At 38.9% G+C, this 17,570-nt stretch overlaps 1 protein-coding gene across 2 annotated transcripts in view; it reads right to left on the reverse strand.

Moving 5' to 3' along the window:
• The window catches only part of Dpyd (dihydropyrimidine dehydrogenase), a 709,900-nt gene that overhangs the window by 12,543 nt on the left and 679,787 nt on the right, over positions 1–17,570 (reverse strand). For both annotated transcript variants that reach the window (XM_070007768.1, XM_070007767.1), the window contains one exon: positions 4,272–4,415. In XM_070007768.1, coding sequence (XP_069863869.1) covers positions 4,272–4,415 — 144 coding nt within the window. The remainder of the gene's footprint in view (positions 1–4,271; positions 4,416–17,570) is intronic.

Raw genomic sequence — 17,570 nt, forward strand, 5'->3', positions numbered from 1 at the left:
GCCATATTCTGAACAAATCCCCACAAGACTGAAGAGATGCTTGGCTTTAAACCAAATTCTGTTCAGTTTATTCTTAAAGTTCAGTGTGTGATAAATTTTTCAACTGCTACTTGTAGGTAGATAGACAACTGAGAATATTAATGTTGCCTGCAGCCTATTTTTCTGGTTTCTTCTGAAAATTGCTGGCCAAGTCTTCCACTATTTTTCTTTCTGTGCTATCCTCTTTATGCTCCCGAGTATCTAATATGGTCTTACAGTTTTATCTGAGTACTTTTCTCTTTCCTTTCACAATTCAATTGAAATAATAAACCACTCCATCAGACTGACTGGTCTCCTGCTGACACCGTCTTACCAGTCTTATGAGATGCAGTCCATCTCTTACTCGAAGCAGCAGGAAGAAGAGATGAAAACATCACTAGAGCCTCTAAACCATTCATTTTCCAGCCCAGAAATTCATAGACGTTAGAGATACATTCCTGCCTTCATAAAGAGGATGAGAATTCATTCTCATATCTATCAACAGAAGTGAGAAGCATTTGGAGGGCTTTATAAGTCTTGGCAGACTCTCAAGTCTTCGTTATATGCTGCCTGGGAATAAAACACGTTTCTCGATTAACCGGTCCAAATGTGCGCACTGTCACCTCCGTTGTCCCTCAGCCAGGAGACAAAAGCCCCTCCAATAGGAGTCATCATGGGCTTGCTTGCTTTCTAGGACAGATGCACCTGTGGATTCTCTACAGGGGCCCGGGCTCGTCTGGGCTCATCAAATTTTATACCCATTGGTGGACGCCAGCTTACTCACTCTGCTTCTATTTCTTTTCTCTCAGCCTTCCAGCGCTGACCCCGGTTGCTTGCTTCTTGCTCAGGGGCCTTTGCTTTGTGTTGACCTTACAGGATCTACACTTCTGCCATGCAGCAAGACACTTGCTCGGGGTCTTCATTATGACATGGAAATGAACATATGCAGATGGGGGATGGAGAGACCATCCTCAGGGTGGCCTAGCTGTCTCCAGGGTAGGACGGAGGGCCGCTGGGGACAGTTTTCAGCTTCCATGTAGAGAGGAGAAGAGGCTGGCCTGGTGGTGGGCAAGGACTTCTGGTTCTGACTAGGTGGTCACCGGGTAGCATTAGCCATCACCACTCACATTGCTCTCATTGGGACGCTTTGTGTTTTTATCACCCTGCTCCCACGCACTTTTAGACTGTGTTAAGGTTGTCCAAGAATCCAGGTGTGTTGGTGTCTGCTACTCAGGGATAGGAGGATGCAGGCTCAAGCCTGGCCCTGGTAAAGTTAGCCTGAAAAACAAACTAAAAGCAAAAATGACTGGGGACATGGTTCAAGGGGTAGAGGACGTGTCTCACCAGCACAAGCCTTTGAATTCAGGTTGCTGTCCTCATTGCTGCATCCCAGGTGTCTTTTCTATGAGTTCCTATTTCACAAAAGAATGACTTTATTATGCTGAGATGGCACTATCTCCTTGACTCAGGGATTGCAGATGGGTGTAAGTTTGCCAGGACTGTGTATTATTACAAGTACGTTTGAATATTATGCTCACAAACAGATTGGATTGCTTGAAATGTAGCCTTCCTTCTTTCATTTTTAATTTTCCTATGAGAGGACAGTGCTTGATGGCTCAGGTTCTAGAGCTAGGCTTTGCAATCAGATCTTGGCCTTATTAATACCTTTCTAGCTGTGTGACCCCCAGCAAGTTATTTGACCTCTCTGTTTTCAATTACCTACTCAGTAAAATAGGAATAATATAAGTATCTCACAGGGTTCTTGTGAAAAGCTTAAATGAGCTAATTTACAAGCATGTAGCAGTGCTTGAAACCTCATAAGAACTCAATAAATATTAGCTTTTATTATTAATTCTCTGCTTAATTAACACTAATTTATTAAACTCCATTTTAAATATCACCATCTCTGTGAAGCTTTCCACAATTACCCGAGGCAGAACTAATCCTGTTCACTCCTCTGTTTTCCCAGAGCATTTTGTACATATTTGATTGAACTGTAAATAATTTTTAACATGTGTCTTTCTCCCTTGCTAGACTATTAGCTCCATAAGGATAGATTCCCTTCTTTTTAAAATTCATGTTGTATTCCTAGTTTCTCGCATAATTCCTGGGTTGTCCATCAGTGCATAATAAATACATGTTAATTACTTATCTCTACCGAGATCCCGGAAGTGCCTGAGCCTTGGGCCATGCCCTGGTGTGCTCTCAGAACGCCTTGCATACACTGCTGGACACATAGCAAATGCTCTATAAATACTTGCTGATTGACAAGTAGTTAAACTGCCTACCTGCACGGTAACACACCATTAAATCATAACCAAGGTATTTTGAAAGAGGAGAATAAACAATGTGAGGTATGATTTGTTTAGAAATAGTGTTACCACTAAGAATAGTATTATACACAGGTTGTAGCATTGGTACCAGGAAGTTGGGGGTAGATTAAAAACAGAAATGCACAGCTGAGGCTCTCTGTTACATTTGTAGGACACTGAGGCCACTTAACAAACAGAGAGAAGTCTAGGGTGAGAGCGACAGCAGAGCGGAAGAATTTAAACTATGGAGCAGAGGAATCTGTATCAAGGCTAGAGAAGAGGAAGGAGAAAACCAGCTAAAATGAACGGATGACTGGCAGAGAGATAACATTAAAAATGAAAACAGATAATGTGGATCCACCAGGAAAAGTGAAGAAGGAAAGACGGTATATGTCAAGGACCAAAGAAACACTGTTGGGAAATGCAAAAAGTAAGAGTAGAGTAGTGAAAGGCAGCTGGCTGTGTGAAAGCGCAAAAGAAACAATGCAAGGTCAAAAAGAACAAGGTCTGAGGCCCACAGAGAAAGGAAACGCCTCCTACATTTCTCTCAAATTCAGGAGGTAAGAGAAAAAAAGAAAATAGGCAAAAGTAACATATATACACAATTTGGTAATTTTTTTTTTGTCAGTCATGGGACTTGAACTCAGGGCCTGCATGCTGTCCCTGAGCTCTTTTGCTTAAGGCTAGCACCCTATGGCTTTCAGCCACCGTACCACTGCTGGTTTTCTGGTAGTTTATTGGAGATCAGAATCTCACAGACTTTCCTGCCTGGGCTGGCTTAGAACAGGGATCCTTAGATCTCAGCCTCCTGAGTAGCTAAAACTACAGGCATGAGCACAATTCAGTTTTAATGGTAAATTTTGTTTTAACCAGAAAATGGATCCCAATAAATTTATAGGTTGTCCTGAAGCTAAATCAGGGAAAGTTGTTTTCTAAAATGGAAGGTTACAGATAGTTTCATGTTACATACAACCATTTAGTTGTCTTGAGTGATATATAGGAGGCTTTTTTAAAAACTGACAATGAGAAGAAAAAGAATTTAATTTAGTATTTCCCCACACATTTAACCACAGAAAATTCCATGAAACACAAACCTAATACTGCTCTGAATATAAAATATACAAAAGTGTAAATTTTACAAATAGAAGTTGTTCAATAATTCACTTGTAGTTTTTAAAAATTTAGACAAAATTTCAGAAACTTTCAGTATGTGTAAAAATAAAAGCTGGATGACAGGGTCTTATGCCTGTAATTTTAACTACTTAGGAGACTGAGATCTGAGAATCCTGGTTTCAAGCCAGTGTGGGTAGACAAATCTGAGAGACTCTGATCTCCGATTAACCAGCAAAAAGCTGGAGGTGAAGCTGTGATTCAAGTGGTAGAGCATGAGCCTTGAGTCAGGTGTCAGTGTTTCACACCTGTAATCCTGGTCATTCTTGAGGCTAAGATCTGAAGATCATGGCTTGAAGACAGTCCAGACAGAAAGTCCATGAGATTTTTAACTGTAAGTAACCACCAAAAGGTAGCTAGAAGTAGTGATGAGTGATAGAGTACTAGCCTTGGTCAAAAAAGCTCCAGGGCAGCACGTAGGCCCTAAGTTCAAGTCCCAGGACTGGTACACACACACACACACACACACACACACACACACACACACACACACACACACACACACACACACACACACACACACACACACACACACACACACACACACACACACACACACACACACACACACACACACACACACACACACACACACACACACACACACACACACACACACACAATGTGAAGGCCTAGGTCTTGTGTTCAAGTCCTAGTTTCACCACAGGAAGAAACATCAGTGAGACATTTATGGAGAAAATAAATACTTGAACCACATTTGCATATTTACTAGTAAAATATACACATTTGTACATTTGGCTTAATATTTACCTTGATGGCAGGGATAGGTTTTTGGGGACTAAAACAGTTTCTCTCAAGTGGCACAAAAGCTGTATTTCGTTCTTTCAATTTCATCTTGTTCTCTGCTATGATTTTCTTGCGCTGTTCAAGATAAGGTCCAAAGTTTGGCAGTTTCTAAAGGGAAAAATACAAATAAGAAAGTATGTCTGTGCATAGAAGAAAAAAAAAAAGGAAGGATATAAACACAGAAATACAACCAACAAAGGAACATGTGTACTGGACTGTTTCATGCCTCTATAATGCGGTCTTCTTTCATGCTTAGTCCATTAGTTTTGTAGGTATCAGATTCAATTAGTTATTACAAAGAACACAAGAGCTCAATGCCTTTACTGAATGTGGATGTATTAGTTACAAAATGTTAATTAAGATACATTTCTAAGTGGAGGAAGTTCATCATGACCAACCCAATCCATTCACTTAAAAAATAGCAATTAGTTAAACCATTTGCTTGGTATTTACAGACAGAGGTGGGAGCTGGAGATGCTTTTCCTCTTACCCATTCAGGATTTTAGTATGATGTTGACACAGCTATAGTGTCTGACAAATGCTTTTGTCAATAGCCAAGTTATTGGGCCACAGTTCTAATCTGTAGCACTGATTTTACTATGTTCAAATTCCTACAACATCTCTTTAAAGATTGTAGCTAATGTTGATTGCAATTTACTGGAATGGTGGAAAAACCAAATGGTAACAAATATTGATTTCTCTGTACAGAAAGTAAAGTTAGTATCGCAGAAGGAGGCAAAAATAGACATGAAAAGGAGAGGCTATATCACTGTGCTTAACGCAACTCTATCAGTATTCAAAACCATCCCAGCTTTAAGCCTCAAGGTTATTCAATTGTACTTTACAAAAGTTCATTTAGAAAGATACCCGGGTGTCACGGAAAAATGCTAAGTGGTTTCAAGTTAACGTGGAAATGCCCTTATCTCATTTGTTATTCTACAATTATTTCCTCTTCACTGTGTCCTTCTCCTTTTCTAGAACCTTCTATCTGACATAGACTGTTGATGACAGACACCATTGAATTCCAAATGTTTTGTGTCAGCCTGTACTCTAGCACTGCTAGGTTTGTCTAATACAGTAAAACACCATCAACAACCTCTTCCTGCCACACAGAAACCCTCTTTCTCTACTAGAACAAAGCCCGTTTATTTATTTGATGGAGTTTTGGAAAAACTACTGCTACTTCAAGGTCATCCTGATCTCTTCACCTAACAAGTACTTTGAGGGGCAAAAACCACACTCCTTTCTGAATGTTGTCTTCATCCTACTCCGGAAAAATGAGTTCTCTTGTCCTCTAGAGATCTTTGGTGTAGCTAAACTAAACTTGAGGCATATTCTGCTTAAGGCAATCTGAAACTGTTAAATTGGTATTAGTCAAGAACCTATTTATGTAGAAATATCCAAGGTTGTTATTTTCATGATCTATTCACTATAACTATGTCAACAAGTCAAGTAAATGAAAACTGCATCATGACTGCCAAGTTCATTTATACATTATTAGATTTGAATTATGTACTTCATCTCTATATCTTAATGCTATTCTACATTAAAATATTGAATGGTAGTAAATAAGAAAATGATATGAATATTTTTGAGATACTGTCTTATTGAAAGCATTAAAAAGCAAGAGTATAAAACAAATTCTCAATATTTATCCCATATATAAGCCTTCTTAATGCAGAAAAAAATGCTTATATAAAATGTCATCTTGTGAAATGACTTTTTTTTCTCCAGGGATAAAGGAGGAGCTGAGGATTACACCTGCTGTTGAGACAATGCCCTTGGGTCTTGATAACACCTAGCAGGGTGTCCATCACGTGCTACACGATATAAAACTCCAGAGCCATTATCCTTGCTCCCTGAGGGCATGGCACTTTCTTTGCTCAACACCATCTAATTCCATTTGAGTTTTTCAAAGGTCCTTCAAGAGAACATAGTTTAGGGGAATTTGTAGATTCATTTTCTTTAAGCATAAATCAGTGATTTCTTTATTTTCTGTTTAGACTATTCTTTCTCTAAATAAATAGATTTAACAGTTAATTGGAAACCATGACTTGAAATTGTTGTAATGAGGAAGACAACGATGATGATGATGATGATGATGATGATGATGATGATGATGATGATGACAACAATGATGATAATTGACATTTGACCATCTATTGATGTTCCATGAAAAACAGCGTAGGAGCCTGATATTTTCTGTAAGTTTTTACATATTTGCCATTTATATAGATTATTATGCAGCCTTTTTGTGCCTAATGGTGCCATGGCTCTAATGAGCTTGCTCGCTCGCTCCTTCCTTCCTTCCTTCCTTTCTTCCTTTCTTTCTTTCTTTCATTCTTTCTTTCTCTTTCTTTTTCTCTCTCCCTTTCTTTTCTTTCTTCCCTCCTTCCCTCCCTCCCTCCCTCCATCCCTCCCTTCCTTCTTTCCTTCCTTCCTTCCTTCCTTCCTTCTTTTCTTCCTTCCTTCCTTCTTTCCTTCCTTCCTTCCTTCCTTCCTTCCTTCCTTCCTTCCTTTCTCTTTCTTTCTCTCTCTCTTTCTACCTCCCTCCTTCCCTCTCTTTTTCTTTCTTTTCAAATAATTAATCCTAAAAAAAGAAGTTTTCAGTTCAAAATGTTGGTTAGAAGAAATCAGTGAAAGGATTTTTCTTTACGTTGAAAGAATCCATCCATAAAACAGCAAAGACTACTCTCTCCTACTTAACATCAAATGCCTCTGAATGATTTTTTTCTTTTCTTTTTAGTTTTTTTTTTTGGCAATTCCTCACTGCCATGAGGAGAATAGCTAAGAACCCCCAAATTCAAGGCTTCCAGACACATTTTGTATCCTTCATTAGTAAGGAAAGTTGTATGCCTCTCATAAAAAAAAACCTCAAAAAACAAAAGTGTGCATTAAAGTATCTGTAGGATCTGAATGTGTTAGAAGTTAAATTCCCTAAAACTACAGATCAATTCTTTCCCGCACCAGAAGGATCAACCTTATTCACACTACATTTGGGTAAGCATGGATGTTCTGATGTTGCCCAAACAGACAAAGACAAATCCAAAGCCGAACAAAGCCCAGGAGATGCAAGGACGAATGTGTAGTTTGGCTACAGTGCACGTGGACAATCAGTGAGATGAAGAAAGCATTTAGCTCAGATCTCTGCCTGAACATATCGTTAATTGATTTCCCATTGCAGGATGAGAAGCAGCGGGGACTAGCAGAGACAGCAGCAGGAGCTTTTTCCTCTTCATTCATTATTTCCTTACAGAAAAAGTTGTAGCCCGCAGTAACTCAAAGCGAGAGGATACGAGCGTCATGCTATATTTCTTCAACAAAGGGAAAAAGTTCTTTAGGACTATCAAAAGCTGCTTTGTAACTGATGAACTGAACAAAGCTCAGAAGTGGTGTGATTTTTGTTGCAACCGTTTCTCCAGGGATTCATCATTGATGAATTTGTTCTCGCCAGAAAAGCTAAATCCTACTCATTTAAAGATAACAGTATCTCACACTAAAACTGTCTCTCTCCAGATAGAAAAAGTATTACATTGCCGATAGAAAACAGACAACACAATGGATCAACAATGATACCTTAAGGCAGCAAAGCTTTAAGGGAAAAAGTCTATTTGGATTATAATATATGCACAGATCAATCTAAAGGTAATGGAGCATATTAAGGTATAAAAAAGGGGGTTCTTGTCTTCAACACAGAAAGCACAGGTACCATCTGGTTTAAACTGCACAATTTTAATGAGGATGACAGCAAGTTGGCTAGTAGTAATAGTCTATAGTACAGTAAGGCAACTCTAGTTTTTTGTTTTTTGTTTTGGTCGGTCATGGGGCCTGAAATCTGGGCCTGGGCACTGTCCCTCAGCTCTTCAGCTCAAGGCTAGTGTTTTACCACTTGAGCCACAGCGTCACTTCCAGCTTTTTCTGCTTATATGGTGCTGAGGCATCTACCCAGGGCCTCATGCATGCAAGGCAAGCACTCTACCACTGAGCCACTTTCTCAGCCCCTCTAGTTGCTTTAAAAAATATATTGTAAAGGTGATGTACAGAGGGTTTACAGTTACATGATTCAGGTAATGACTACATTTCCTTTTGAACAGTGTCAGTCCTCCCTCATTCTCTCCCAGATTTTTCCACTCCTGACTTCCTTCCCTTCATAGTGCCATAGTTCATTTCTAGCATAGTGGGTTTCACTTTGCCCCACCATTTCTATGCTTCCCCTTCCCCTCCCCAAATCAGATAAGCTTTCTTACTTATACAAGATGAAGGGTGCAGAAATAAAAAACGGTGACAGGAGGGAGTTAACCAAAAAAAAAAAAAAAAAGAAAGAAGAAAAGAAAAAAAGACAAAACAGTACAATAAAAGAGCCTCATTTCCATTTCTTGGAGTTCATTTTGGTAAGCATCATTTTATGTGATCATATGCACATAGCTATTGAGCCCTTGTGATCCTCTCCTAAGAATATTCTCCTTTGTTCTCACTGTGTGAATGTTTAGAGTGCTGTTTAATTAATCATGTCCAGGAGTCATTATTTGTCTTTTTACTGTCCATTGGGTTTATTTATAGATTTACAGGCACATTCTAGTTATTTCAAATGAGGGAAGCAATACAGCCTATGTTTCTTTGGGTCTGGCTTGAGTTGCTTAATGTAATTATCCTCTTATCTGATTAGAAACAAGAACATCAAGAAAAGTAAAAGTAATTACTTTGATATCTACAAGGTTAAGCACAAAAAGATAAAAGTTCATGTGTATACTGACATATATGCAATATATATGAGACACACACATGTATATACATACATATTTACCTTCATAGTCAACTGTTTGTATATGTGGATTATATATAAATATAATATTAAAATATTTATCTTAATAGCCAACTAATCATTTCTATTATATATATATATGTGTATATTATATATATGATTAGCCAACTAATCATATTATATATATATATGTGTGTATATATGTTGTAGATGTGTATATATTGACAGAGTGAAGGATGACAGAGGTAAAAACATATCTATCTGTTGGTCATAAGGTATTTACATAGGACATTGTTACTCTAGTTAACCATTGCTTACATTTTTCAACAAATATAATATCAAATGTTACTATGGGCCAGGAACTATATCCTGTGTTAAATTAGAGGCCAAATAATTCCCATATGGCTTGTTCACTGTTATCATCATTATCAATTTTGTAATAATTTCTTTCCACTATTCATTCAGGGCTTGGGTCCAATTGAATTATATAGCAAGAATAATATTCAGTTTTTCCACTTATCTGAAAACATGATCTACCAAAATCCTTAGAAAATTGCTTGTACTCAATCAAATGTTCCACAATTGGAGGAAAAACAAAAACAAAAACAAAATCTTTATAGAGTAAGTTAAAAAAAAAAAAAAACAACTCACCAAGGCCATTGGAGTAGATTTTTGGATATCCAAAATATAAAAATGTGGGGACTCATGTAAAATAATGCTGTGCTCATGTACTCCCTGGTCTGTGTACTCCCTGGTCTGTGTACTCCCTGGTCTGTTGTACAAAATAATTCTCACATGCTTTGTTCACTGTGGGCTCAGCATGCCACGATATAGTGTGGAGTGGAACTGAGAACTCTTTCCTGCTCAGTACAGCTACTTCCATTGTAAAAATAATCACATACTTTGATTCTCATTTTCTTTTTTTTTAATTTTATTTTATTTGTGAACATACTGTACAGAGGGGTTACAATTGCATGGGCAGGATAATGCGTACATTTCTTACCAAGCACTGCAGCCTCCTCCTTTGTTTGCCCTTCACATCACTTCCCAGCCTCCCCCCTCCCCCCCAATCCCCATCCTTCTCCTTCCCCCCCTCCCCCCTCCCCCCCCCCCCCCACCGACGTTGTAAAGCTCATTTTGGACATGACAACTTGTACTTCTCATTGTTGCAACAGGTCCACCTGTATCCTTAAACAACTGGTTTTTCCCCATCTCCTCCACAAGTTATACTGACATCAAATATAGTGAAAGCAGGGGTTATACTATGGGGGAGGGACATACAAAGCAACAAAGAGATAATCTTATAGATGCATTAGAAACACATGCATGAAAGAAAAAAACATTAAAATACATATCTAAGGGTTCATTTTCCTGACATCACATTATCTGACCTTTTCTGCTTGACTCATACATATACTAGATATTGCAAATAAGGGAAACCATGGCACCTATGTTTCTTTGGGCCTGGCTTACTTCACTTAATATAATTTTTTCCAAGCCTTTCCATTTCCTAACAAATGGGGCAATGTCATTCTTTCTGATGGAGGCATAGAATTCTATTGTGTATATATACCACATTTTCTTGATCCATTCATCTACTGAGGGGCACCTGGGTTGGTTCCATATCTTAGCTATAGTAAATAATGCTGCAATAAACATAGTTGTGCTGGTAGCTTTAGTGTGGTCTTGTTTGTAAACATTTGGGTAAATGCCCAAAAGTGGGATTGCTGGGTCATAGGGGAGTTCTATGTGAAGTCTTTTGAGGAACCTCCATACTGCTTTCCAAAGTGGTTGAACAAGTTTACATTCCCACCAACAATGAAGTAAGGTTCCTTTCTGTCCACATCCCCTCTAGCATCTGTTGTTGTTAGAGTTCTTGATTTTTGCCGTTCTAACTGGAGTGAGGTGATATCTCAATGTTGTTTTGATTTCTCATTTTCTTTTTCTTTACATTCATTTTGATGATTTAGATTCAGAAACTCAGATTTCTTCATGTGTAATTGTCATATAATGCTTAATTATTGATAGAATGGTGAGCAAATTTTGCTGATATTATGCAATTGGATAGTGGCAAATAAAAGGAGAAAGAAGAACCATCTACTGACCACGTGATATTATGATGCTATAAGCTGTCTGATGTTGCAAATTGGGACCTGCCTGGGGGGTTGGACACAGAAAACATATGCATGCCACTTTTGATAAAAAATATGAGGTTTGAATCAGCCAAAAGCAAAATTACAGTCCATGTATCACACAGAAAAACAGAAAGTCAACATTCAGTGAGTATTCAGGGGATACTGATTTAGAAGTCAAATTTGCATGGAAAAAATTACAATTTTTGAAGTCATTAGCTGTGTGGTTATGAGTCAGTTATTAACTAGTCTGCTACTAATTTCACTTATCAATGAAATGAGAATGACTGTATCCAAATCACGGGGTTGGCGTATGCATTAAATGGAATCATGGTTGTGAAATGCACGCCTGCCAATTTATTTCCATAAACCCTAACTGCTTGTACTGCCTTGTGTGTCTGGTCCTTTCCATGTGTGTTTGTGCATCCCTGACCTTGGGAAAGGCCCAGCCCAATCCTTCTTATCTGTACATCCTTGCACCAGGCCTTGTAGCTTCTGCTGTATTCATACATCTAAGCGAAGTCCTTCACTGGTACCTCTCTTTGCCCAGTATGAGGAGTCCCACAGTGCTCCACAGCATTCTGGGAATTTTTTAACCCTTGAATCCCCTGAACTGTCTGCTCTCTCATAGCCAATGCTGCCGTCTTACTCACTTGAGATGGATTCTGCACAGAACCAGACTCCATTTTTTTAAAAACCATTTAGTGGAGGAATAAATACAAACATGCCTATATACAAAAAATAATAATAACCTCACTGGTTGCTAGAAATGTCAGACATCCCACATAACTACTTTCTAAAATAAATGAAGTGCAAAAAATAGTTTTTTTAATATAAAAAAGATTACATGAAGTAATGTCATACCTTCATGAAAAGCTGTGATTCACAAATTTAAGGAGAAACATCTATAAAGTGCCAGACAAATGAAATTTATATAGAAAAGACAGTCTGACCTTAAAGAGCCTTCAGCTAATAACAGTTTTGATACCTTGTGGCCAGGGCTGTGGCTGAGGGAACATGGGGCTGTTATGTGAGTAATGACAAGGTGTTCAGAACCCAGGCTGCAGGGCCAGGCATTGTCTGGCATAGGTGACATCTGAGCTGAGACCTGAGGAGGATGTGGTGGTGGCCTGGCATGCAGTGAGGATGAAGGTGTAGGGTCAGGCAAAGGGGAGAATATGCTCCAGGTGGAGGGAAATCTAGAGGGAGAAAGGTGACAGTTCGGAAGAGGAGCTGGGAGCCAGCAGAGTGCTAACCCCCTGCTCTGCTCTGCACGATAGAACACAAGAGGTGAGGAGCATCCCCTGGGAAAAGCAAGCTGAGATCATTTTGTTGTAAAGTGACAACGTGTATTTGGAGTGACATCCATGAAGAAAGTAAACCTGTGAAAATGGGCTCTGGTAGCTGAAAGCGATGGGGGGGGGGCGGAGAGAGGGGAGAGAAGTAGAAAGGAGGGGTGACAGTGATTAAGATGCATTGCACGCATAAATGTACATGTTGATTTGAGACCCCTTTGTACAACTACTTAAAGATAATAAAGGATAAAATAAATAAAATAAACTCTAGTAGGAATGGAATGCCAACCACAGAAGAGGAGAAGAAGGGAGGGGAGGGGTGAAAAGGAGAGAAGAGGGAATGGGAGGGGAGAGGAGAGGAGAAGACAAAGGAGAGGAGGACAGAGGAGAGGAGAGAAGACAAAGGACAGGGGAGGAGAACAGAAAGGGTGAAGAGAGGAGAGGAGAAGAGAGGAGAGGGGAGGAGGGGAATACAGAAAGGGAGAGAGCTCAGGGTAGAGAGGGCCAGAAGAGCCCAATGATAGGATGGCTGGAGAATTTTTATAAAAAGGGATAGCTAATATTCTATTTTAAAATGGTCGCATCTAAATCTTCCTCCATGACTTCTATTTAATGAAGTCTGCTATACACTTACATGCCTTCATGAGAAATTTGGAAGAAAATCAGGGAAAAGGGATTGAGTTTCATGGTTGGGTTGGCATACAGCTGAAGAGAACAGACACCAGTAGCAAGTAAGATTTAAAGGATGGTCAGAATTCGATGAAAGCAGGAATTTATAGCCAGATTGACCTAGAAAATGTAATTTCTAGAGATTCTGGTCATAACTCCTGAAGGACAAGAGTAGGTGGACTCAGCTGATATCTAGGCTATGTAGGTAATTAGAAGAAGAAATTAAAAAAAGAAAAAAAAAAGAAATTGGATAGGTAGAGGAAGAGACACACAAATAGTTTGATGTGACACAAATCCAATGAAGAATTCATTCTAGCTGATAAGAGAAGGTTTGTAGTGAAGAAGACATTTAAAATATGATAAAATATTAGTGTGTGTGTGTGTGTGTGTGTGTGGACAATGTAAAGGAGGAAAGGAATTAAAGGAATGAAGGAATGAAGTGAAGGAATCAAAAGATGAGCTCACTCTCTGAGTGATGGAAAGTGGGGTGATAGATGGGAAAATCTAGAATCTTTGAGAAAGACTCAGTGTCAGATCCTCATTCTGTTGCTCAGCTTACTTAGCTTATGATTAGCTCAAGGTTGGCACTCTATCCTAGGAGCCACACCTCCACTCCCAGCTTTTGGCTGGAAAACTGGAGATAAGAGTGTCAAGCCTTTTCTGCTGGGACTAGCTTTGAACTATGATCCTCAGATATTAACCTCCTGAGTAAGCTAGGATTACAGCTGTGAGCTGCACCAGGGCCTGGATAAAAAACCTTTCTGTAAAAAAACTGCCAAAGATTTCCTATCATCTACTTGTCATGTATATTTTCATTTAGTTCTTTGTGTATTTTCCTGAACTGCGGCTTGAACTTATAAGCCTCATGCTCTCATTTTGTTTTTGTTTTTGTTTTGTTTTGTTTTTTTTTTTTTGCTTAAGGCTAACATTCTACCACTTGAGCCACACCTACACTTCTGTGGGGTTTTGTTTTTTCTGACTAATTGGAGTTCAGATACTTTTCTGCCCAGTTGGCTTTGAACCATAATCCTTAGATCTCAGCTTCCTGAGTAGCTAGTATTGTGGATTTTACTCTTTAAATTGTTGGGAATCACCCATTATTTGAATACATGTAATCAGTTTTTCAAGTAGCAGAAAGAAGAATACATTACAAGATCATGGCAGAAAGAATAATCCAGAATATTGCAGATGGGATTCTGGTAGTAGCAGGAAAGTAAACTAGTAAGATTATGAACAGCGTTAGTTAAGATTTTATGAGAGGAAATAAAAATGTAATTTCCATTTGTGCCTGATGGTTAATTCACATGTCAACTCATTGGAGGAGCTAAGATTGGTAAGCCAATGAGGTGAAACGTTATTTGTGTCTGGAGGTTAAGGGTGTGTTTAGAGAGACAGTGATTTGAATTGGTAGAAAATTCAGTCTGTTCAGCCTTCCCACCTCTCCCCCACCCCAACCAAAAGGTGGAGGAAGGGCAGATAAGGGCAAATAGCTCTTCACTCTGATGCTGAAGCTTTGACATCCATCTCTTGCCCCTGGATATCAAAGCTCCAGGTTCTTGGGCCTTTGGACTCCTTAGGATGTACTTAGATTCCTGTCTCTATCTCCTGAGTACTCAGGCCCTCAGATCAGACTGGGAGCTATGCTGCAGCCCTGTTCCAGGGCCTTTAGACTCACACTAAACTGGCACATGATACTTTGTGCTTTCTTAGCACACTAGTTTGCAGGGAGCATACCTTAGGATGACCTGGCCAAGGAAGCCAATTCTTAAGTTATATTCTCTTCTGTAGATGGAAATTTATTCGGTTCTAGTTCTCTGAGTCATTTTGACTATTGCACAGGATAGGCAGGAAAACAGAGAATCAATACCAGCTATCATTCCCACCAGGGCCCAAGATTGGTCTTCATTCTCATGTTGTCCATCCATTGTTGCACCCCTATTCTTACAATGGCTCCTCTTGAAGCCCCCCCCCCACCCCCTTCCCCACCCCTGTCTCAACTCCATGTTGTCCTTCTTCCCAACAGACTTCTCTTTCTCTCCCTCTTGGCCTGTCAGTTTTCTGAAAACCACCTTTCCCTCCTCACCATCATTTGTTTAGTCAGAACCTCAAATGAATTGTATAAACTAGAATTTTCATAGGTTATAAGCTTTAAAAAAAAAGTGACTTCTTAGCCTGGTATCAGTGGCTCACACCTGTCATCCTAGCTACTCAGGAGGCTGAGATCTGAGGATTATAGCTCAAAGCCAGCCTGGACAGGAAAGTTGGTGAGACTCTTATCTCCAGTTAACCACTTAAAAAACCTGGAGATGGAGCTGTGGCTCAAGTGGTAGAGCACTAGCTTTGAGCAAAAAGAGCTCAGGGATAGCACCCAAGCTGAGTTCAAGTCCCACAACCAATAGAAAAAATAAAAAGTGACTTTTTACTGAAAACAAACATAAATCAGTGCTGGTGAAGAATCTGGGCCTGCCCAGAAACAGAATTAGCTGTATGTTCCTTGAACTCTCCAGCCTTTGCTTGTATTGTAAAGTAGTGATGAGGTAGGAGAGGAGTTCTGGGACACATCAACAGTTTCATATAGGGAGAGATGAGTACAAGATCTACCAAGGAAGAAACATCTTCATAATCATTGTTGCTATTACCATTTCCACCGCCACCACCACCACCACCATCTCATCTTCATCATCGTGGTAATCATCATCATCATCATCATCATCACCATCCAAAGCACAGTTATTAAACACTGATACACACCAGATCCTTTGCAAAGTATGTAACTACAATATCTCTTCATTGTTACAGCCTTTGATAGTACATGTCTGTATTCCTTCTCAGAAAACAAAAGGGAGGTTCAGAAAGGTGAGATAACTTACTCCAATTCTCACCAGAGCCAGGATTCAAATCCTAGATTCCGTTAGGCTGTTACTTGCAATTTTGTTTTCCTAAAGCTATGCATACCTATTATATATGTACACACATACACACACATATATAATAGTATATATAATGCATATAATTATATGTCTTATGTAATGTGTAACACTATAGATAATACATATTATATAATATATCATGTAATATGTACTATTTGTAATAATACATGTAATATATTAAATATATTTACCATACAATATTTATATTATCAAATAAAGAGACAAACTCCATACATCCTCCTTTCCTTGAAATCCAAGTTCCTCTTTTGATCTATTTTTTTCAATTCACAGATTGTGTGGGGAAGAGCGTTTTACACAGTAGAAACCATTCAAAAAACACTGAACGCATATGAAGCCAAAATATCTGAATTAGTTCACTCCTGTTTATTACTGGCCGCGAGTTTAATGAGCTCAAGTTAATACAGGTGAAAGGCCAGAGTGTTACATGCAGCAGTTAATGAAATACCATAGAGCTGCTGAGAAAATGATTAGCAGCCAAATGTGAATTTAATATACTTCATCTTCAAGGAGCCATGCCCCGCGGGAGGCATGATGCTGGGGAGGCCATGTGGCACTATGGAAAAGTCACTCACTGGAGTGCCAGAAGATGAGGCTCTGGGCTTAGCCTTGCTATCGGCTAGTTTTGTGACCCATGGCAGGGTGAAGACTTCCTTGGAGTCTCAATGTGGTCATCTGTGAATGACAGGGTTGGACTGGATAGTCTATGGAGTCCCTTCCAATAATATGTTGCATCTCATTTGCAAAGTTACAGGGAAAAGTCCTAGTCTATGGATTGAGTCATAAATTCTATACATCTTCCCTCTATTTAACAACAACATATTCTGCGTTGATATAAGCTGTAAAACATGGACCTCAACCACAATGGTTACCAAACTCCCAAGATGGAATGAGTTCATAAATGATTTTAGGCTTAATTGGTGAAAGGCACAAAAAGATGTGTTTTATCTCGTAACTAAATAAGGAGATAAAATGCACAAACGTATTGTATATATGGATAATACACTACACCTGAAGTTACCTTGATGAAATTTTCTGTATAGGCATAGACTAACCTGAAACATTTTATAGAAGCCAAGTGTATAAATGTTATAACTGAACATCAATGGTGAGAGACACAGGTGACTTGGACAAGTCACCTGCCTTTTCTTAGCCTTAGTTTTTAATCTGTGTAAAACAGAAATATCAATCATTACCCTGCCTATTTGCTTTTCCCAGCTATTTGAAATAGGAAAAATAACATGAGAACGTTATTAAAATATAGCTTGGACTATTTTGAAAACTGAAAAGCAGTATAAAACTGATATATTATATTACTATATTGAGCATAAACTTGATTTATGCTCAATATAATGACTGAGGTAAGATAAAGTGAGCTAAGTGAATTACAAAAACAGCACAAAATATTAACTATGCATACAGAAAGACTTCCCAATCGCTCCTTTCACTGCCTTAGG

Source organism: Dipodomys merriami, unplaced genomic scaffold (genome assembly GCF_024711535.1).
Source record: "Dipodomys merriami isolate MVZ:Mamm:240054 unplaced genomic scaffold, mDipMer1.0.p SCAF_7, whole genome shotgun sequence".
NCBI classification, from domain to species: domain Eukaryota; kingdom Metazoa; phylum Chordata; class Mammalia; order Rodentia; family Heteromyidae; genus Dipodomys; species Dipodomys merriami.